Source organism: Embiotoca jacksoni, unplaced genomic scaffold (genome assembly GCF_022577435.1).
Source record: "Embiotoca jacksoni isolate LCO1_2020_lvr unplaced genomic scaffold, fEmbJac1.0.p SCAF_42, whole genome shotgun sequence".
NCBI lineage: Eukaryota > Metazoa > Chordata > Actinopteri > Embiotocidae > Embiotoca > Embiotoca jacksoni.
Genome location: NW_027185395.1, coordinates 1,710,142 through 1,733,375, shown reverse-complemented (window position 1 = coordinate 1,733,375; position 23,234 = coordinate 1,710,142). Strand labels below are relative to the sequence as shown.

Genomic DNA, 23,234 nt, shown 5'->3' with positions numbered 1-23,234 from the left:
ACGGCACTGATCCAAAGCAAACAGCCAAGATGGCAATGAGTGGCCTCAGGACGAGTCTCCGTCTGTCCTCGAGTGACTTGAACATCTGGAGACCTGCAGACGGCAGATCACAGACGCTTCCCGTCCAATCTATGGAGCCTGAGAGGATCTGGCACGAGGAACGGGACAAAGCCGGCACTTACTGAAGAAGACGTGAAGCTGTAACTGCTGCCAAGACGGCCACAAGTCGAGTTAAGAGTCTGAATGAGAGATTTTCAAATTTAGAGTTGAACTAGATTTGTTCAAATGTATCTTAAATTCACTTTGTCATGATGAAAGATGAATTGACAACACACTCGTGTGCAAAAAGTGAAGGGTCTGAATACTTTCTGAAGTTCCTTTAATATATAACATGAAGCTTTGTATGGCCCATGAAAACTTGTTGAAATCACACAATACAAGTTCTAATATTTGTAATATTGAAAGACAGTAAATTGCACAACAGATTCAAACAACATTTAGCAACATCAGACAAAACAATTGGCCTTTGTGAAAACATAATAGGCTACTGGAGTTTTTCATTTGTCCAAAAACATATCGGAGACCTCGTAGCCTATCATCAACATGATGCAAGTTCCTCCCACACACATGTTGCATTAGAAAAAAACGAACACATTTCTGTTTTGGTATGAGCTGTTTAAATATCGTCACGTTTGTGGAGATGTTGGTCCTCCCGGCCGGTGAGAGCGGCGGGTCTCTCCTCCTCTCTCCTCCTCTCTCCTCCTCTCTCTGCGTCTCTCTGCCTCCATCAGGACGCCGAGCTCCGCCTCGGATGCTGCTGCTGCTTTTGTTTATCTGATTACTGCGATAGGAGAGCTGCGTCTCCTTAAAGCGACACCCGGGCTTAATTAATTATACTACCGGAGAGGAGGAGAGACGCCGAGGATGCAGACGAGGACAGGGAGCAGCATCCTGCACGATGCCGCGCGTCGCCGCTTCATTTCACCGCCTCGCGTTTGTGAAACCGGCTGAAATCTGACCCTGCATGTCTGCAGAACAACCTCCAAGACCCCCCTCCTCCCTCCGCTGCTCTCTATCCTGGGACTCATGGACTGTCAATGCGTCAATGCGTCACGCCGGTTCGTCTTTTTTCCCCGCAGGCGAGTCGTTACATCTTCGCCTCATATTAAGATGATGATATCGGCAGAAAAAGGGCGACCACCCGCTCGTCGCCCCCGCTCCCCGCAGGGACTCGGTGGTCTTCGTGGCGTCTGTTAAAAGCGTCAACAGATCCGCGGTGTTTTCCTGGGCGGCCTTTTGCGTCTCTGCACTCCCGCTTGCTGCCAGCGCGTTGCCGCTCCCACTCAGTCGATGAAACCCGCTGTGAGATAAGCTTCAACCCTGCGACGCCGCATCACCTCTGCATCCCCACATGGACTGTGAAACCCGTGGGAGGCGCGCCCTCTCCTTTCCGCGTTTCCGGCCTCGCTCTGCCGCGGATGCGGTGCGCCTGTGTGCTCGCGTTCTCTCCGTCCTGGCCGGTCAGTGATTCTGCGGTCGGAGGGAGCAGGTACCCGCAGCGGAGCAGGATGGTGCGGATTGCCAGCGCGCTGGGGCTCGTCATGTTCAGCGTGGCGCTGCTCATCCTGTCGCTCATCAGCTATGTGTCCATCAAGAAGGACTTCCTGCTCAGCACTCCCAGATACGGACCCAATGGAGGACCCAGGATGTACATGTTCCACGCGGGGTTTCGGTGAGTCCAGGCCCGGCTGCAGACCTGCTGGTTTGCATTGCATCAGCTGAGTGTTTGGGTTTGATTTTTTTTTTTTACCCATTTCAGGTGTAGGTTTCTTCCGCTATGATAGCTTGTTTCGGATCTTAATCCCGTAAAGATAACGTTACCATAGCAACCAGCCGGCTTCTCTCAGTTTGTGTTCGTTGGATGAAACCGTCAAATCTGAAAAATAAACCACTTAGTGTGCTGAAATGTGTTTTTTGAAGCCTCTCAGGAAGCTGCTGGCCTGAGCTGATCAGTCTGTGCTGAAGGCCTCTCTGCTGTTGGAGGCCTGATGTGACTCAGACTGGGCTGCAGTGTTTTCTGCCTGGACATCATTGTATAAGAACAGACTCTCTGTTCCACAGACCAGACGTCACCAGTGTTCATTTATACACCAAATAGGTCTGTGGACCATGCATTCACATTTTGAAGTGTGCTTTTGGTCTGGGACTCTTCTTTTCACCGTATAGGTCCCTTAAATCCAGCGAAGGAAAATCTGAATGTCACATCACCAGACACGATGCTACTGACGGACTCCCTGAAATATCTTTGATGCCAACATGTCGCATGGCAACTGCTGTCGAGTTTCAGGAAACGATAGAGGTCTTATGGTACTCTGCTCTGCTGCATGACAATCACGTGCTGTTTCTATAACGCTGCTCTGTGGTGGCAGTTTAAGGTAGAAACGTCCCTGTGTCAACATGAGGTTGCTTCGTGCACTCAGCCAACCTCATAAAGACACTGTGTTCCTTATTTGGCGTGAAAGAAGTCGTCTGGCCGGCAGAAAGTCCCGACCTGAAACCCGTCCAACACCTTTGGAGATGTTGAAACTGAGTGTCCTCAGTTTTGGAATGACATGATCACGTATTCATTAAACGTCCAGTTGTTTAGATACTATTATGACGCATGTGCTGCATCAGAACATGCAGGCCTACGATGCGACTAATTTACTCCTACAGTTGGTTTGAACTTTTCTTCCCAGTATGCAGGCTACTGCGACTGCTTTTGCAACTGCTATTAGAAAAATAACTCTTATGCTGTGTTAGAAATGGTTCACTTGTGTACTAACACTCACTATTTTGAGATTATAAGTGCGTTGGTCTGAGGAAGCTGCAGCTGTTCCTGAACACAAAGTGTTTTTTCTCCACTGCTGCTGCTGGACAGAAGAATCAGTGAGTTTATTGAGTGTTTAACAGAGGACACGAAAACACGTTGGTTTCTGGGTAAAATAATTAAAGCTGCAGATATGTTGGAGGGTGATGTGGTCACATGATGAGGTCATTTCCTGTCAGTGTGATTTGAAACAACACGACTCTGTTAAAACTACAATCAGAGTCCTGACATGGTAGATTAGTGTTAGTTAGTGGACTGATGGAAGGACGTCATCTGGAACGCAGCATTACTCTCCCTCCTGTTATTGCCATATTACCACCATGTTAAGTGTCTAATGATTAGAAGATGGTTCAATTTAGAGCGACAGGCTTCAGGATTAAAACACTATCAGATGATCTGAAGGCAGATGATTGGAGGCAGTCGGTTGAGGTTTATATAATATATCAGACTGCCAGTTTGTTATTGATAAAATAACACTAAATAGACAGTATAATCAGTTGAACTGCTTCCAACCTCACACGTCAACGGTGGACTTCTTTATTCATGAGACAGCTTTGGCCTAATAACCTGATCTAAATGTGGTCCATGTCAGTGATTTCTAGTTACTGTGAGTGTGTATCAGCCTGAAAGAAAACAGGGCATCTGTCACTTAATCCCACAGCTGTGAACCGGATCAGCTCTTTCAGCCACTGCTCTCCTTCAGCCACTTCAATGACAAGGATCTTCATTCTCATTAAGACGTGGTTTTTTTATTAAAGATTTGAGGAATTGGAATTCAAGTTTGAGAACTGAAAACCTTTTTTCAGTTGTTTAAGTTTTTGTTTGTGCTTCATTCAGTAATAATTCAGCAAACCGTCAATCACGGAGACACTGATATTATCACTCCAACTTTTAACCGAACTGTCGGCTCCTTTTGAGTCTTCGGCGTATTCACGGTGTAAAACTGGTCAAATTAATATAAACTCTCAGACTGTGAAAAACAGTATTTGAGTGTTGGTCAGGTTCATGTTTGATTTAAAAAAAAAAAAAAAGGATGAATCCTCCTAAAGATTTTGAATTACCAGTTCTGCAATAGTTCAAGATGTAAATTCAGTATAATGTCAATTTTGATTGTACTAATTCCATCAGTAGAACAACATTAGTCGTGTCATACCACTCTGCTGCTCGCTCTCTTTACTCACTAATTATTTCACTTCTGCTTTGCTGATTTTTGGATTGGTTAAATTCAACACTTCCTGCATTTTATAACATTTAAAGGGCGGGAATATAAATCTGGAGACGCTGCAAGGCTTTTACAAAAATGGCAGATTCTCGCCTCAAAATGTTGAAATAAATAAATGAACATTTATCTTTGAAAAACATTTTGCTTTCTCTTTATATTAGCAGCGACATTCCAAAATCATCATTTGCATCAATTTCTATAAAGACAAAGTGGAAAATTCGGCAACAGAGATTTCTTGTACATTAATTGTTGCAAATGGAAATATTGATAAGGTGTTCACATTTTTCTGTCCAGTACAGCAGCAGATAATCATTCATCTTATAAAATGGACAGTAAGCATCAGGAGCAGCTTTCATCTTATCAGAAAGATTCAGGAAAAAAAGCACCTATGTAAAAAAAAAACCTCCGGTTTTATTTGAGCTAGTGCAGCACAGCTCCGTGAAAAACCGTTGCGTAAATCTTTGTTGTCTGACATATCGGGTCAGGTGCGTAGCGCGATGCTAAAACAGCGGCGGTCTGATGAGGGTTCTGGAGGCCAGCGAGCCGTCCTTGGCTGCTGTGATTTACAACACGAGAGCCACATTCATTTTCCTCCCGCCTGTAATCATTTTCCTCCTTGCTCGCTGTCACCGAAGGCCAAGGTTACGCTCGGACTGAGTTGGCCGTGGAGGAGAGCTGCATTTTGAAGAGGAAGTCTATAGAAGTTTCCTGCTGTGTTGTTGGAGTGAGGGTTTATTTCTCATCAGGAAGATGGTGATTCAGGGAAATTTGTAGGTTTGCTCAGTTGGCGGTGGATAAAGAGGGTGTTGGACCTTCATGATCCGTCTGTCCTCCAACTCGCCAACATACGAACGATCACAGCGAAAAAGAGGATGTTAGAAAGGATCTTTGTGATTCCTTGACCTTTCTTCTTGTGGAGATCCATTGCAACCATTTACTCTGCACTCACCTTGGTGATAATTCACCTTTGAATGTTGTAATCAGACACTAAACGGACCTGCAATGCTTTCATTCAGGATCCAGGACAGAGAAGACTAAGCTGCATGCTGACAGTGAATAATCCATTTTTGCTGGAGTTTGTTGGTTAAAGTTGAATCTACCTCACGACACTATAAAAATGACTCAAAGGCATTGCAGCAGAACTAATCATCAGGTTTTGTAACAAAGAGTCCAGAGCCATGTTAGTGGGACCGTGAGCTCATGACCACAGTGACAATGGTGACATGCGGATGGTTAGCAGGATATCATTAGTTTTGCAGGTATTTGGGGAAATTGTAATTTGACAACAGTGGTAGTGTCACAAGGTTGCCAAAGTTTATCCTCAAGAGAACATCCTGTCTGGACTATATTCAATTCAATTCAATTCAACTTTATTTATATAGCGCCAAATCACAGCATAGGTTATTTCATGGCACTTAACACATTAAAGTCCTTGCAGCAAGACTTTATAATATTATACAGAGAAACCAACAATTCCCACATAAGCTAGGAGGGACAAAACTCTTCTTTAATAGGGAGAAAAACCTCCAACAGAGAGGAAGAAAAACTCCCTTTAACAGGAAGAAACCTCCAACAGAACCAGGATCAGAGGTGGGCGGAGCATCTGTTAACAGAACCAGGATCAGAGGTGGGCGGAGCATCTGTTAACAGAACCAGGATCAGAGGTGGGCGGAGCATCTGTTAACAGAACCAGGATCAGAGGTGGGCGGCCATCTGCCTCAACCGGTTGGGGTGAGAGGAGAGCAGAGAGAGAAAAGGACAGCATAGACATAGAAGAGAAGAACTGTTGGTGGAGACGACAAGCGCAGAGCAGAGACATGCAGCTCCATGACGGGACATCTGGAAAAGAAAGAACAGAAACTACACGAGTGAAGGAACTGAATGGAGACAACAGATAATAAGAAGAAACTATGGGAGAGAAGAAGATGGTGAGGTATGAGTCAGTTAAAGAGTAGGAGGAAAGAAAAGAAGCTCAGTATGTAACGAGGTCCTCCAGCAGCCTCGGCCTATAACAGCATAACTAAGGGTTGGTTCAGGTCTACCTGAGCCAGCCCTAACTATAGGCTTTATCAAGAAGGTACGTTTTGAGTCCAATCTTAAAGCTAGAGAGGGTTTCTGCTCCTCCAACACAAACTGGGAGCTGGTTCCACAGGGGAGGAGCCTGAAAACTGAAGCTCCGCCTCCCATTCTACTTCTGGAAACTCTAGGAACCACAAGTAGACCAGCATACTGAGAGAGAAGTGCTCTGCTAGGATTATATGGTTCTATAAGATCTCTAAGATATGATGGAGCCTGGTCATGTAGAGCTTTGTAAGTTATCAGGAGAATTTTAAATTCTATTCTTGATTTCACAGGAAGCCAGTGAAGAGAAGATAAAACTGGAGAAATATGATCTCTCTTGTTAAATCCCGTCAGTACTCTTGCTGCAGCATTTTGGATCAGCTGCAGGTTTTTAATGAGTAATTTGGACATCCTAACAACAAGGAATTACAATAATCTAGTCTAGAAGTAACAAACACATGAATGAGTTTTTCTGCGTCACGCTGAGGAAGGATTTTCCTGATTTTATTAATATTACGTACATAATGTCATGACAACCCATCCAATAGGAACCATAAATGCCAACCTGTCAGTGGTGGGAGATGAAAAGTCAGCGATTACAAAAGTCCTTCGGATACATGCTGCGGGAACGCTGAATGTCTCCAGGAAAGTTTGAGCCGATCCTTTTTTTTTGAAGGAACCACTGACATATCAAACAAAGTTATGTTAATATGACTGATTTGTTGTTTGCTTGTTGTGAATGCATTGACCCATCCAGCGGTGACAGACCGAATCTGTCTTCTATTGTGCCTGACTGTCAAAACTGTTTGTTAAAGTTTACCTTTTAATTTCCTCAACATTTAGTTATGTTGCAAATAAATGCACCAACAATTATCACCGTTGGCTGTGTGATATCACATCTAGAGGTGTTTCATTGTTGCTGTAAGTATTTTAAATGCACCTCTGCATGCCAGGTCTTCATACAGTCTATTTCTAATATTCCTTCCTGTCACTTAAATGTCCTTTCAAAGTCACTTGTGTCATTTAACTGATGATGACGAGAAGAATGAGTGAGATGTTTATGTTTGTTTGTTTCACGTCCCTCCTGCAGCGAGAGGCCGCCTCGCAAACCCGACCTGAGGTGAATACAGAGCGCTGATGTTTCCATTACAAATGCAAGGATGCTATCTGTCCTTCCTATTCCTGCTTGGCCTATTTTTGTGTATTTTTCCACTGCATTCTTTGCCTCCATGCTATCTATCTGTCTATCTGTCTATCTATCTATCTATCTATCTATCTATCTATCTATCTATCTATCTATCTATCTATCTATCTATCTATCTATCTATCTATCTATCTATCTATCTATCTATCGATCTATCTATCGATCTATCTGGAGAATCTTTGACATTTGTAGTGACACTACATTTAATTCTCGTCTACTAAAACCAGCAGCAGCTTGTGCTTCAGTTCTGTTTGAGCTGAAACCTGCAGCCATCAGACTGTTTGTGTCGTTACGAGACACAAAGACCCTACATTTTCTCTGAAGCCTGTTGTGGTGTTGAATTTGAAACAGCATGAAATAAAAGGAATTCAGAAATGATGAAACCAACACAGAGTATATGACAGAAATTGAATTGTAGAATTCTTTACTTATTTTAAGTTTATTATTCTATTCAATGTTCTACTTCTTAATATTGACATGATTTATCCACATATTTGTGCATTAGCAACATTTTGCAGAACAACACGGAGCACCAAAAGGCCCCAACATGATTTTAAAATTGTATTTATTCTGTGTGCATGATAATAATGTGCATATAATGCATGAGTAAAAACAAAAAAATTTATAATATATTGAAATTTGAGAAATCTTCAAAGTGAGATTCTTTCCAAACTAGAATTTGCATCATCGTTAGTATTTCCACAGTACTTTTGAGCAAATTCTAACCAGTATTGCATGCTGATTCGGATTCAGCGCTGCACCTCCCTGGCTGATTCCTTTCTGTCTACAAAGATAGCGGACGCTGCATCAACAAAATAGCCCATGAAGGTCTGACTTCAGATCCAGGTCAAACAGTATTTCAAACAGTTTGTTTTAGACTGACTGGGCACCACAGAGGTGCGGTTTGCCATTCAGGACAGCGGACTGTAAGCTACCTCTGATGCTGCCTGTACTGTCCTGATGCAGTAAACTCCACCAACCTGGTTCTTCATGAAAGGTAAACTTCAAATACTGAAAATACTATTTGACCAGTTGTGTTTGCCACTCTGGAGACTTGAACTGAAACCTTTACATGTTATGTTTAGTTGAAGGTAGCAGAGTCGTCTTTAAGGACTTAGATTAAAACAACCTTCCTCATTTTAGGCAGTCAGTTTCACCTGTGTTTCCAGTGCAGAGAAAAGTCCAGGACATATTGAGACTGAATCGGTACAAAGACCCTGAAGACGGGCGAGACTGCTAAACCTATCTCCAACAAAAAAAGAGACGAAATACACTGGGACAACACCCAACCCCGTATCACGACAAAGTGATAAATAGACACACCTGTCCACTACAGCAAAACGTGAGATAGTCACGCTTTGCAGTGTCTAGGCGTGAAAGTTACACATTTTTCTTAGTGGACGAAAATGAGACCTGCTGCCTGCTTAGAGCCATGTGATTTACAGAAAAATTTTACTTTTAGCAAAAACATGTGGTTGGGGTTTGAAAACAATAACCAGCTCATGAAAGACGTTGTCGCCTCCTGGACTCGAACCTCATCGTCCCGCATGGCAGTCAGTAAATACCAAAAAATTACATCTACGTGCAAGTAAGTTTCACGCTTTCAAAACGTGTAACTTTCAAGCCTTGACAGCCCAAAGCGTGGCTAGCGCACATTTTGCTGTAGTGGACTGGCGTGTCTATTTCACACTTTGCTGTGATACCGGGTTACAACACCACAGCTGGTATTACCTGGTAGTTATATTCCCTGCAGACTTCAAGATAGCGCTGACTTACGTGAAGCCTGAACATTTCAGTCACCCAGTAGTATGTACAATTTTATTATTTGGACTAATGATGATCACCATTTGGTGACTTGTAGGCTAGAAAAATTACATCAGACACATTTGGTGTAAAGTAACAAAGAGGACAAAGACCAAAGCAAGACTCCACCAGGAGTCACTTGTGGTATTGAGTTGGAAATAATTACTAGAAAGTATTTACCCTGCTGTCTACTATTATAAAAACTATGTCTATGTACCTGCTGATAGGAGACCTCCAACTCAGACGTAAGTCAGATTTCAAACTCTTTCATAAATCGTATTAATCTGAAATGTCGCAATGTAACGTGTACGACCTCAGCAGGAATACTCAGGGAAACATTATTGTTCTTGTTAGACTTAGACTTTATTAATCCCACAGTGGGGAAATTTAGTAATTCAATATTGTTCAAGCAAAACTGGAAGCTAGAAAACATTTACATTCAAGAGAGCGCCATCTTTGAGTCCATCCAATAGTCAGCTCGAGCTCGGACACAGCTCAAACTTGAAGACAGGACTTTTGACATGCTATTTGCGCTCACTGCAGTTGGTGCTCAACTAAAATCTCCAACACTAATCGCTGCTACAAAAATGTTTTATTTGAGCAGTTCAATATCTACAACTGCTCAATAATGAAGATACAATGGAAATGAGGATTTTTTTTTTTGTTTTTTTTTTGTAGTTGTTAGAAGGTGTGTTTCTACTCTTTTGATGGAGCCAGGCTAGCAGTTTCCCTCTGCTTTCAGTCTTTGTGCTAAGCTAGGCTAAACACCAGCTTGACTTGACTCTGCACCAAACGCACAGTGATGGAAGTCTTTGTACGAGCAGAACAACTGACTTGAAAGGTTCAATAACAAGTTTTCAATGCAAAAATACAGCATGTAGAAAATCTTACAAAGCAAAAGAATCCCTGGTTAATCTCCTGGTTAAGTCGTGGTTTTAGTTTAGGTTACTCACTCATGGGCTTTATCTTTAGAGGGAAATGGAAGCTGAGGCTTCTTGCACTGCAACAAAATGTTCATCTTAACATGTTGACCTCATGTTCCATCTGAAAATTTGATCAAATTCATCATTTCAAAATGTGGATAATTTATTAAAAACCATCCTGAAGTTGAAACTGAATTAGAATGTTTGAAATTCAATGAAATGAATATCTTGCTAAGATGGACAGAATTGTGTTTTTTTTGTTGTTTTTTTTTGCCTTATTGCTTATTTTTCCACAGAACCCTGATGTAATTTTTTTCTTTGATTAAATTATAATCACATGCAGTAAAGAGACTGAATGTCTGCGTTTACACTGAGCTGACAGTGTAAATGAAACTGTTTTTCTCTGCGGCTGGTTTCCGAACAGGAACAGAATGATATTTGCAAAACGGCTCTTCAAACTCTTGCCTGTTTCAGTCAGTTTCTTTTGGAGGCATTTTAGCTTTGTGAAGAGGCAAAAGGACAAAATACAATATGCGTGTTCATATTCTGCAGAGCCAACCTGCAGCTCTTTAAAGTAGAATTTGAATTTATGATACAACTTATTAGTTATTTTTTGTTTTGGCAATCATTTACAACATTACTGCCAGTTGAACACGTTAAGAAACCCAAACAGATGATCAGGCAGATATGAAACAAACCAACAAGTTGTTTGTTAGAAAAAATGAAGGTGAATGGTAAAATTATTACCCAAACGGTGCATTGTAAAATTTACAATGTAAATAAATGCCACAGTTTACAGATGACTTCCTGCTTTAACTTTGACTGAGCCTGCTGTTGTTACTGTAGTTGTGTGCATTTCTGTAACTTCTGCAAACCAAACATGCACTTTTATGCAAAGAGAAAATAATAATAATAAAAAAAACACTTTCTCTAGTGTTTTCATTGATTGGGTGAACTTTCATTTTCTTTGGAAAAAGAACAAGTATTGACTACCGCTAAACAAATGCACAAAATGAACATTTCTAAAAAATGAAGTAGCATACTACTTTGTGTCTGATCTGGTGTTTGATGTTCCTGGTGTTGCTGTGCAGAATTTATCCACATGAACTTCCCACATTGTTCCACTGCAATTACTGTGTGCAACAACTTTTAAATCAAAATGTTAATAATCTGGGTAAACTGTTGGCCTGTTGCCAACCTGTCTGATTTCCTGACAGTTTATTTACTATTTCAACCAACTATTCCACGATAATGTTCAAATCTGCTAAATATTTTTACATCTCCTATTGGCCTAGTTTTAGAAGAGCTAAAATGCTTCTCAAAACAAAGTGCAACTGGAGGAATCTGAAACCCTCCCAACACAGGAAGACCTGTGGGTTAACCTCCATGTCACTTCCTCCTCCTCTGTGTAGCTCTCAGTTGGCGATGAAGTATCTGGATCCAGCTTTCACTCCTCTGACCAACGCTCTCAGTGAGGACCTGCAGAACTCCTCCAAATGGAGGTACAACAGCACTGCTTTTACACAGCAGAGGTAGGTTTTAGACACACACACACACACACACACACACACACACACACACACACACACACACACACACACACACACACACACACTGCAGTGGCTTCTGATGGTCCTGCCAGCTTAACATGCTTTTAGCACTCACAGCAGCGAGCACTACTTGTGAAAAAGTTTCTTAAGCAAAAAGCATTTGCAGTATCACAGAAGATGAGGCGGCATTCACATTGAACATCCATCGTTTGCAGGAAAAGATTATGTTGAAGCCAGATGGCTCGTGTTTGGTTTATTAAATGTGAATCCAGTATCACATTTGCTTTGTGATGCTTGACCCTTTTGAATTCCGTATTGGATGAATTAACAAGCATTATTTAACATGTGTTAGCGAAATAAATTATAGATAACTAAAAACTAAAGCAATAATTAAAATATTTTTACAATATATGTGAAAAAGTTTCACTTGGAGAGTCTGACAACTGAAACAAGTGCGACCCTCTGCAGGATGTTTTAGTGCCATATTTTTTTTCTTGGACTACATTGAGATGTGCAAGTTAAGTCCAAACTCTCATGTGAAGCCTAAAATCCTCTGGCTCTGTTTTCGTGAATTGCAGTACAGCTCAGGTCTCAGTATTGTGCGCTAGGACTGCAAGTGTGGCCAACTTTTTGGTTCATTTAGCGAATACAAACTTGGCACACTGGTAAAGTAGAAGGAATAGATATTTAGAAGGTGCGTCACAGCCCCCTTCAATCATGGCCAATCAACTCCACTCATTCCCTTTAAACGCTGTGGTGCAGCATGTTGTCAGTTTTGTAATGGCTAAAGAAGAATTAGACTGGCACTGCCAGTCAAACTTTACGCAAGAGAAAACTGACATTCTTGTCAGGCTCATAATCACCAAATGTATGGTACTGTGAGTCATTTCTACGGCTGATGATGTTAAAGTAGGTAGCTAATATTATACATTTCTCTTCCCCTGGTATTATGAGAACTGCTGCCCAGTGTAGGAAGCTGATCAATGATATAAGACAAAAACTTGTGTCTTTTCAACGCCAAACACTGGCAATAACTAGATGTCAAAGTGAACAATGATCACTCATCCAATGTAGTGACATCAGGTGCTGGAACCATGTTGAGGAGTGAGCAGAAGTAAATTACGCACACATGAAGCTCCCGATGCAACTCATTTATTAACAAGACTGATGAAGAGAAATGTGCTCCAAATATCACTGATGTTGTGGTGTTAATAAATAAAATGCATCAGGAACTTTGAGTGTGAATAATTTACTTCAAATCATTAAATAAATGGCCTAAGCTGTGTGTAAATGATGCAGTGTCACTCTCTGTGGCCTTCCTGGCTGGTTAGATTACTAAAGCAGATTAGTAGATTAAAGGGCTTTTGAATTGTTTCCCCTTTATGAGTAATTTAATTGCCATCATTTGTATTTTACCTGAGTGTCTTTTATATTTTATTGCTGAAGTTATCTACACGCTAACTGCCTGATTCAGACTGAACTGAATCAGAAGGTTGCATTAAAAAAAAAAAAAAAAAAAAAAAAAGAAAAATCTACTTTTGATTATTTATGTAAATGTGATTAAATACGTAGAACATCCACCAAACCGTCCGTGGGATTTTGGATATGTCTGTTCATGTGCGCTCTGCCCACTGAAACCAGGGAAATAGCTCTGCGCCGACTGCGCTGCACTTCAACCTGATTTGTGCAACTTCACCGTCAAAATGTTACCAAAATTGCACTGCACGGGTGCATCTGCACCGACACAACCCTCACAACATTCATCTGGGCGGATGTTGAGCCACGAAAATAACAACTTGACCCTTGCACTGTACCAATATGCTAATGAACCTGGATCTGCCTCTGACCAGAATAGGGTCCCAGGACTTTGTCTCAAATGGCGTACTTACATACTAACACAGAAGTACGTTCACACTGACAAGTACGGAAACATGCAGGTGTGCGATTGGAGACAACACTACCCTGTTAAAACTCAAGTACAACACAAGTCAGTGTACTTACATGTAGGAGCACTTTATGTGAGTGTACCAACAGAAGTACATTCATTGTTTTATGCCGATCAGCAACAAAGCGAGTCTCAGTGTAAGAGACAGCAACACTCAAGTCATTTTAGATAAGTCCAGTCAGGTATTGATTCTTGTAAAGTCTCGGACCAGACAGAGGTATAAAAGGGGGAAACAGGTCACACACGGGGAAATCACAGAACAAGGAAATGCTGGATCGAAGACATGAGGGAAAGACACGGGTATATACAGTATACACATGAGGGCGGGGAGACAATTGGACACGGGTGGAGACAATCAGGGCGGGGCAAACGATCACAAAGGCGGGAAAGATGAAGGACCGGAAGTGAAGGTGTGTGAAATGAGAGGAAAGGTGAGTATACAAAATAAAACAGGAAATGGATATGAAGCCAAAAAAAGAATGAACACAGGGAACTTTAACGGACAGGACGAGATGTTACATTTAGATAAAAAAAGGCCCATTAATAGTGGTGGTGGCCGTAGTAGAAGCAGAAGATGATTTTCTGCAGCTAAGAGACCTTCATTCAAACATTGCATCATGAAATGAAATGGTGTATTTTAATATTAGAAAATGTGGTTTAATCTGATTTAAAGCGTAAAGAAACAAAACTGCAACATTACAAGAGAACAACTTCATCGACATCAACAGTCTGCTCCTCCATCATCCACAAACATTAATCTGCATACTAATCATGTTTGATGCAGATTGAGGATTATGTACAACATGTCTGATTCGCTGTCATCACAATCAGTGTTTCTGATGAAACCAAAGGACAGAAATGAAATGCAGAACAAACTGGTTTATAACTCATCAGATCCTTTCAGCTGTGGATTTAAACCCTTTATCTGCTTTTTCCTGTAATCCACTGGTTCATTATTACAATAACATTTTCATATCCTGATTGCATCTGTGAAATAATAAGCTTAAATTATTTCATCGGAAACATGACAACGAACCTGACTCTGCCAGACTTTTGCTCACAGCTTCAGTCTTCGCTGTGATTATAGTCAAGAAACCCTGTTCACAGGTTTGAGGAGCCACTGTCAAGTTGAAGTCAAGTGTTTGTTTCAAAATGTAGTTCCAACAATGGTGGCAGTGGTACAGTTTCAGCACACAATATGCTGCATATGGGGATGAATGCTGATTGGTTAAAGGTTGCTCTAATAGTTTCAAAATTGATCTGAGGTCTACATCCATAAAGATGAAACAACTGGAAACAATCCTCAGTTGCATGCAGTCAGACCATAGACCGGATATATAAATGTTCGTAGCTTCAGGTCTGTAAAATGGTTCCGATGCAGAAGTGTCTTCAGCTGCAATACCAGCGAGTGCCACTAGAGGTCGGCTCCAAAAAGCCTCCGGCTCCATAGACTCCCATTCAACTTCTCTCATCAAATCCAAAGTGAATAAAATGTGTCCATCAGTTATCTCGGTGTTGTTAGCTAAAGTCACTCCTTCTTATTAGTTTTCTGGAGGTCCATCTGAAAATAATCCCTCATTCATTAGAAAAGAAGATTCAAGAAGACCTGTTTTTGGGGGCGTGTCTGTTTGATTGACAGGCCTGTGGTGCAGTCAGGTTACAGCTATCGGTGGGCGGGACATAGTATCGTCAGGTTTCCAATCAGATCAGTCAGATCCACCGCTGGCTCCTCCCCCACCTCATCCAAATATGGTCACTTCCTGCTCCAAACCGCTCCGAACTATTAAAGATGGTGACGGACAGAATCTGAACTGGAGGATTCATAATGTTCACAAACCAACGATGACATCACTGCTGGTTGATGACATCACTGCTTGTTGATGACCTCACTGCTGGTTGCTGCTTGGGTCAGACCCAGATATTCAAGCAGTTACATTCCTTTACCTTTTTCAAAGAATTTTTTTTTCTATTGCTCAGTTCAAAAGTTCCTCATTCCTCATCGAGTCGAGAAAAGTGTAATTTTATTTGAGAACGTGTGGAATAGTCAAGGTTGTGTATTTACTTGGTACCCAACAACCTTCCTGAAACAGTTTCCTTGACCTTCAATGACTGCCCTACACGTTTGGCAGTGCAGGAGGTGGAAATATGACCCTCCACTCCTCTATTATAGAGTGCAACCATTCAACACCATCTGGTGGTATCTGGATTTCTTGCGAATGATTGCTTCATGTTGTGAGGGTCATATTACACTTACAGCACTCTTTCATTGCGGAGGTTTTGGTGCTATGGTGTCCAACCCTTGTAGATTTCCCTGTTTTAAGATATTTTTGTTAGCTCAGGAAAACATGACTTCATGTAGTGACCTGTGAAAGTTTACAGTAAGAATGCAGTATTAAATATAAAAATGTCTTTCTGTCTTGCAGAAGGGAGATTTCTCAGTACATCGACATTCCTCACAACTTCACGCTGACACGGGACTCTGTTCGAATCGGACAGCTCATGCACTACGACTATTCCAGCCACAAGTACGTCTTCTCCATCGGGGAGAGCTTCCGCTCGCTCCTCCCAGAGGTCTCGCCGGTCCTCAATAAGCACTACAACGTCTGCGCTGTGGTCGGCAACAGTGGCATCCTCACTGGCTCTCGCTGCGGCGCCCAGATCGAGAAGTTTGACTTTGTCTTCCGCTGCAACTTCGCACCGACTGAGATCTTTAAGAAGGACGTTGGGCGTCGGACCAACATGACGACCTTTAACCCCAGTATCCTGGAGAAATACTACAATAATTTACTGACTGTGCAGGACAGGAACAACTTCTTCCTGAGCCTGAAGAAGCTGGACGGGGCCATCCTGTGGATCCCGGCGTTTTTCTTCCATACTTCGGCCACAGTGACGAGAACGCTGGTGGACTTCTTTGTGGAGCACAGAGGTCAGCTAAACGTCCAGCTGGCTTGGCCTGGAAACATCATGCAGTATGTCAACAAGTAAGACAAATCAAACTTCCAAAGTACAGCCACATGTTATATCATCATTATATTGTCATTGTCAGTAACACAGCAGTCCTCATCCTCGCCTGATCTTAACCTGTGATCATCATCTGATCAGGAGCATTTACATCTAAACTGTACATTTAGATACAGATCAATTGTTGATACATAAAGATGGAATTATTCTAGATGTTTCTTGTTGTTAACAAATACCATGAAAAAACAAAGTCAACAATACACTCATCTGCTATGCAATTCTTTGTGCCTTACAAGTATAGCTTCATATAAAAAGGTTTAGTAAAACAGAATGCGATGATCTGGAAATCACATCAACTCATATTTAATTGCAAATAGACCAAAGACAATATATCAAATGTTGAAATGCAAGGGACAAGGTTGAAAACTAGTATTGGATGGTGGTGATCTTCGAGCCCTCAGGCAGCACTGCATTAAAAAGACAGTGTTGTAAAAAGAAGAGAAGATACTAAACAGTGGTAAACATGCACCTGTCAACTTTTTTGAGATGTGTTGCTGGCATCAAATTCAAAATCAGCATATATATTTCATGAAACAATGGAAATTCTTAGTTTCAACTTTTGATATACTGTCTTTGGTCTATTTGCAATTAAATATGGGTTTACATGATTTGAAAATCATTGCATTCGGTTTTATTTACATTTTACATACCACCCGACTTTTTGGGAAATGCAGTTGTAGACACTGTAAACCTCTTTACACTACTCAACACTGATTCTTGTCAAATTTAATAAAATGGTTTATAATTTGGGTGCATACTTCCAAACGAATGGAGCCTGTCTCGGTGTAGATGAGGACATGAATGTTCTGGAAAAAAATGAAAAGAAACGGAAAGAACATTATATTTCTACACATGACCTTTTTACCAAAAAGAATATACTCACCAACATTTTGAATTGCAACTTTAATTTCATATTTTTTCACAATAACTGTAATTACATGTAAACTCCCCAACACTGATGGTTGGCTTTTGGTCTTCACAGGATTTATTCCAAAAATATGATTTTTGAGGGAGTTTTTTGAACAGTGGGCTTACAATATGCTTTTTGCCAAATATGCCTTCGAGGAAACATTATTACTCTCTGCATTATTCTAACTGGCAGTTTTTCCAGTTTCTCCAATCCAAATGGTGCCACTCAGTTATTTCATAAAGTGAATGGTTGATCAGACTGTGGCACCTCTCAGGACTTTGCACACCGTAGAAAACCCATTAACACCTGGTGAGAATGGCCGGGCCTCTCCGAACACGTACAGGACACAGCTTTTTGTATGTTACGTGTCAGTCTGTCCATCTGTTTCTCTGTCTGTGTTTTAAATGTCCCCCATCTATATCTGTCCTGTTTTGGAGTAATTTGTAGAAACTAACATGTGGTTTTATTGTATTGAGCTGTGCTCTATATTGCGAAGAGGAGATTTAGGCTCCAAAGCCGGATTATAAGGAAACAGCTTTTTAGTGAAAGGTATGGCACACAGCCGTAACTGTGTGTTGAGAGGGATTTAAGGCTGGTGCTTAGTGTTGTAGCAGCAGAATAGGCTGCTCGTACAGTAGCCTAATCTCTACCAATCCCATTAAATCTACCTGCTCTGGAAGAATTACCACTTTTAAGCAGCTCAGGCGGCTTTTAGCACCTCAAGGACTCCTGGAGATGCTTTTGTTGGGTCCAGTGTGGAGAGTTTCCCCCGTTGTGATGCTGCAGAGCAGGACTGCCAGTAGAAAGCATCAGCAGTGGTCAGATTATGTTTTTTAGATATAAATTTAACCCCCTGAATTTACTGCTGTCAGTAACAGCTTATTCTCAGAATTTTGGTGAATGATTTCTAGAAATAAGCACGCAAAAGTGGACTGAACAGTTATGGATATTTTTCTTTTCTTTTTCTGATATTCAGTTTTGTGCCTTCACTATACAAATATGTGATTGGATATTAAAGTTTTTCGTTTTTATAATTTTGTAAAAACAATCATAACAGCATGGAATAACTGTATTCTAGATGCTCACATGGTTCATCTTCCAAAATTTACATTTTCAGCAAAAATGTTGTGTTCAACAAAAGGAAAGAAGGGTCTGCAAACCCATCTTTTACACACTGAATTAGGCCAAGACGAAATGTCTGTGCATTTTTCCCAATGTGCAGTTTAAAGATAATGAAAAGAAATTACTATTAATTTCAGATAAGTTGCCTTTTCACCACTGCAGAAGGACATGTTGAGTTTGCATTGACAGAAAACAGCTCCAACAGCCAATTAAAACAGGAGGTCTGGTTTTCTCTGCAGTTCTGCTGATTAAAGTGGGACCTTAAACTAAAATTTTAGAAAATATGATCCATAGAAAAACAAGCCATATTTAAACTTCATTGCAATCTCTTTTTTAAATCATGTAAGTCAAAAGTTACATAGATTTTACTTTTGTTCACAATTTAAATTTTTCTCCATTGTGATTATTAACAATAATATATGATGCATGAATGTAAACAGTGACTGAAGAAAAAAAAAGAGACAAATTTAAAGTTCTTTTTGGTTTGCGTTTCTTTTCGCTTGTACCCAACAGCTACTGGAAAACCAAGCAGTTGGCTCCGAAGCGCCTGAGCACCGGCATCCTGATGTACACGCTGGCGTCCTCCATGTGCGACCAGATCCACCTGTACGGCTTCTGGCCCTTCGGCTGGGACCCCAACACGGGGAAAGAGCTGCCGTATCACTACTACGACAGGAAGGGCACCAAGTTCACCACCAAATGGCAGGAGTCCCATCAGCTGCCCGCCGAGTTCAAACTCCTCTACAAGATGCACACAGACGGACTACTGAAGCTGTCGCTCTCCCACTGTGCTTAGAGGAACTCCTCTCCAGCGTTTCCACACGGCCAGAACTACAGAAATGGCAAACAAACGAGGGCGTAATTTATGTGTAAAATCTTAACTACGAGGCTGAGTTGGTGTGATGGATTCTTGAAACTCTTTTCAGCCCAAGATCCTTCTGGAAAACCCCACAATCACCACGGCTAAAGAAACAAGGAGCATTTTCTGCTGCTCGAAACTCTAAAGTTGAAAAAAGACTGCTGTTTCGGAGAAAGATGGATTTTCCGAGGATACCGCTCTTCACAAAAATATCACAACCTTTCATTGTTCAGTGGTATTTAAATCACTCATCCCTCCACAGCACCACAACTACAAATCAACAGATGGACTGTTTAAAAGCAAGGCTGTGCCCAGACCAACATTAATGCAACGATTAAAAAAAGTAGACGCCTCAGTCGCACCGCTGTGTTTATGCAGGTTAGGTTGGTGACACGCAGCCAACGTTTATCCCAACGCTCTTCAGCAACACACCATGTAGGCCGTCAGAGGCTCCTGATAGACTCAGTCATGGAGAAAGTGGTGATATTGTGATCTATCTCATATTAGCCTTATAATAAACAGCTGTGCACCGTTGGTGTTTGGTAATCCTGCAAAAAACCTTCCTGAGGTTGTAGTTATTCTTTTGTTGGTTCCTTCAACGACACACGACAGCACAGCTTCTGGTCTTTCAACGCAGATCTGTTATTGGGTTTCCCGTAACTGCACAGACACTGGGAGCAGACCACATGATATTTTTCCTTTTAAGATGGTTACCGTGTCACATTAAGAGATTTTCCCGTGATTTCGCCAAGACACACGTCAGACTACATATTGAAACCTTCATCAGTCTACAGCAGACAGATTTTTGTGTCTCACGACATTCAAAGATGAACTAAATAAAGGAGGTCCGAGGGCCCAAATTCACTGTTTCACCTGTTTCACCTGTTTCACCTCCAGCACCATCGTCACTCATTCATTTCACCATGTCTGCCATTGTGTGTGGAAGAGTGCTTTGTCCTCACATTCAGCATAATATATGGAGTTGACAAATTAAAAACGAGAAGGCAAAATAAAATCGGACATGCTTGTCTCTGACAGGACATCAAAAAGATTTCCACAGAATGAATTTTGCAGCTGTTGTGCACTGGGCTAATGTTTCCCCCCAATGCTCCATGTTTGTTGGATTGCGCCATTACCAGCCCCATATTACATCAGAGCATGTAATACACTCATCAGTCCACTAGAGGACACCGTGTCAGCCAGGGGAACCTAAAACCTCTGGGAGGAAGTATTGCAAGTTACGTTGTTTGATCGACATCAGCCCGTGTGGTGTTTTCTGAGCAGTCTACGTTGCACCATTTACTTGAGCAGAGGGCGAACATCAAACTGTTGTGTGAAACTCAGGAAATTGGCAACAAAGATACTTGAAACGCTTCAGAACGTCAACAGCGGTGAAGTGACGAGCCGAGCGAGGTGTTCTGATGACATCACGTTTCCGGAGGGGGCGGAGCTTCACTGTCCGAGACCGAAGAAGACCCGTCAGGTTCAGGAGACACCAGCTGGGTTTTCTTTGTATCACCGTGAATTGGTCCCCCAGAGTCAGACTGTCAACACCGAGTTCCACCAGGAACTTCTGAGGCGTCTGCGGGGGAAACATCCACTGTGAACATCCTGAACTGTGGCAGGATGGCAACAAGGTTCTCCAACACGACAATGTGCCCGCTCACGGTGCGTTGAGAAGAGACGACACACAACAACACAATCATCTGAAAAGACAAACCTGTATCACAGCAAAGAGCGAAACAGACACGCCGGTCCACGACAGCAAAACGTGAGATAGCTAGCTGCATGTTTTGAATGCGTGAAACTTGACGGCAGAATCCCGGAGGTGACAACGTTTTTCTTGAGTTGTTTTTCTTGAGTTGTTTTTTTTTCTCTAACAACAACAACCATGTTTTTTTGGTTTCCTAAATCCAACGACGTGTTTTTGCTAAAATTTTAATTTTCCTGTAAATCACATGACTCTAAGCTTTCAGCAGGTTTCATTTCCGCCTGCTCCAGGAAAACGTGTAACTGTCACACCTACACAGCGCAAAGCGTGACTATCTCACATTTTGCTGGAGTGGACTGGCGTGTATATTTCACGCTTTGCCGTGATACCGGGTTAGCAAAGGATGCACAATGGACACAATAGAAATCATAATCCTTATGGTTTTGTTAATGTGGGGCTTCTAAGCCAAATCATTGGTTGGTAACTTGGAACAAAGAAATAGTTCTTTTTTTTTTTTTTATAATTCACATTTCACATGAAATCACATTTGTTTGAACTACTGCCCATTGTTGGGTGTGCCGCGCTTCCTTCCATCCCCCAGACCTCCACCTCTTTCCTGTCCACTTCACTGCATAAAGGGCATGCTACTTCCTGCATCGGTGGTGACCTTCGGTGTTGGACTGACGGGATCACGGGAGGACAGCAGTTACGACTGGATTCAATTATTCTGGATGAAGGTTTCGGTCCGGCTGTTAGTTGGAAAAATGTTGGCGCTCATGGCATTCCATAGGTCATGTGCATCTGAATACTCAGGTTTTTGTGAATGGGTACAGTTGTACTAAGTACTTTGATTGTTGCTTCCTGGTGTGTTCTGTGGTATGTTAATGTTTTGTAGATCCATTTTAAACATTTCTTATTTGTGAGTCGTTAGTAATCCGGATTCAAATTGCTCCGTGGTGTTTGTCGCCTGTGGTTTCAATCTGGGAATTTCTTCAGCTGTTGTCCATTAGCCCCTAAAAATCAGCAAATGTGAATCTCTTGAATGTGAGGCTTTAGAGGCATATCGAATGTGAAGTTCCATATTTAACGTGCTTTTTTTTCTGCAAGGAAGAGACTCGTCTTTTTCATTGGATTTTTTTCATTTCATTGGTTTATTTTGTGTTTTCACAGAAGTGAGAGAAACTGGGCCTATTTTTGTAATTTCAGCTGTATTTTTGCCACTTGTCTGTTTTTTAGTCTCCTACATTTTGATTCCACAATGATAATTGTCCACGACTTGAAATGTGACATTTTCAGGACTTTGACAAAACGATTGTTGGCATGGAGGTTAGAAACCCTATTTAATAAGAATAATAATGTTAATTTATGACTTGAGCACCTCACCAACAAACTTGTTAAAATTGAGAGGGATGTAATTATATTTTATTTTTGTCGTTTTGTTATATTCAATATCATATTAGGTAAAATTCTTCCAGGATGTATTTTTTTGAATTTTGAATGAAACTGATGCTGGCTCCATCAATATCAGCGTGTCTTTAGAGATCACCCTCAGAGGAGGAATATATACTAGAACCACATTTAAATATCATGTACAATATGCTGTAGATTAACAAATATGTTTTATTCATCCAATACTTGAAAGAGGATCTATCTACTCTGTATTTATTTAATTATTTAGGCATTAAACGAATGAAATTATCCATTTGACAAAGTGAATGGTGTCTTCTTTTCTGTGTTTCTGAACACTGACGTCTGTTGGTTATAACAGGATGTTGTTGTTGTTTTGGTGGGTGTGAAACAGCCGGGCGAGAGAAGACCTGAACAGGTGGAACTCTGCTGAGGTTTGTTTGTGGTGCAAAAGCAAAGCTGAACAATCTGTGCAATACTAGATAAAGAATTTAAGCACGATTCAGAAACTAAAACTACTATAAAAATGAATCTGCTGCTGAAGAAGAGGTTTGTATAAGCAGGATATAAATATATCAACGGAAATGATTGTGTGCACCACGTGAACTCAGTACAGAAGTTCAAAGG

At 41.4% G+C, this 23,234-nt stretch overlaps 1 protein-coding gene across 2 annotated transcripts; it reads left to right on the top strand.

Annotated features, from left to right (window-relative positions):
- Positions 1 to 707: 707 nt before the first annotated feature.
- Positions 708 to 22,910, top strand: st8sia3 (ST8 alpha-N-acetyl-neuraminide alpha-2,8-sialyltransferase 3). Of its 2 annotated transcripts, XM_069168923.1 has the most exons (5): positions 708 to 1,732; positions 7,243 to 7,272; positions 11,495 to 11,614; positions 16,001 to 16,558; positions 19,144 to 22,910. In XM_069168923.1, the coding sequence occupies exons 1-5, from the start codon at positions 1,479 to 1,481 to the stop codon at positions 19,424 to 19,426; spliced, it is 1,245 nt and encodes a 414-aa protein (XP_069025024.1). In that variant the 5' UTR covers positions 708 to 1,478; the 3' UTR covers positions 19,427 to 22,910. The 2 variants fall into 2 exon arrangements, with proteins under 2 accessions (XP_069025024.1, XP_069025025.1); XM_069168924.1 differs by lacking the exon at positions 7,243 to 7,272 and having other exon boundaries at positions 709 to 1,732.
- The last annotated feature ends 324 nt before the right edge of the window (positions 22,911 to 23,234 follow it).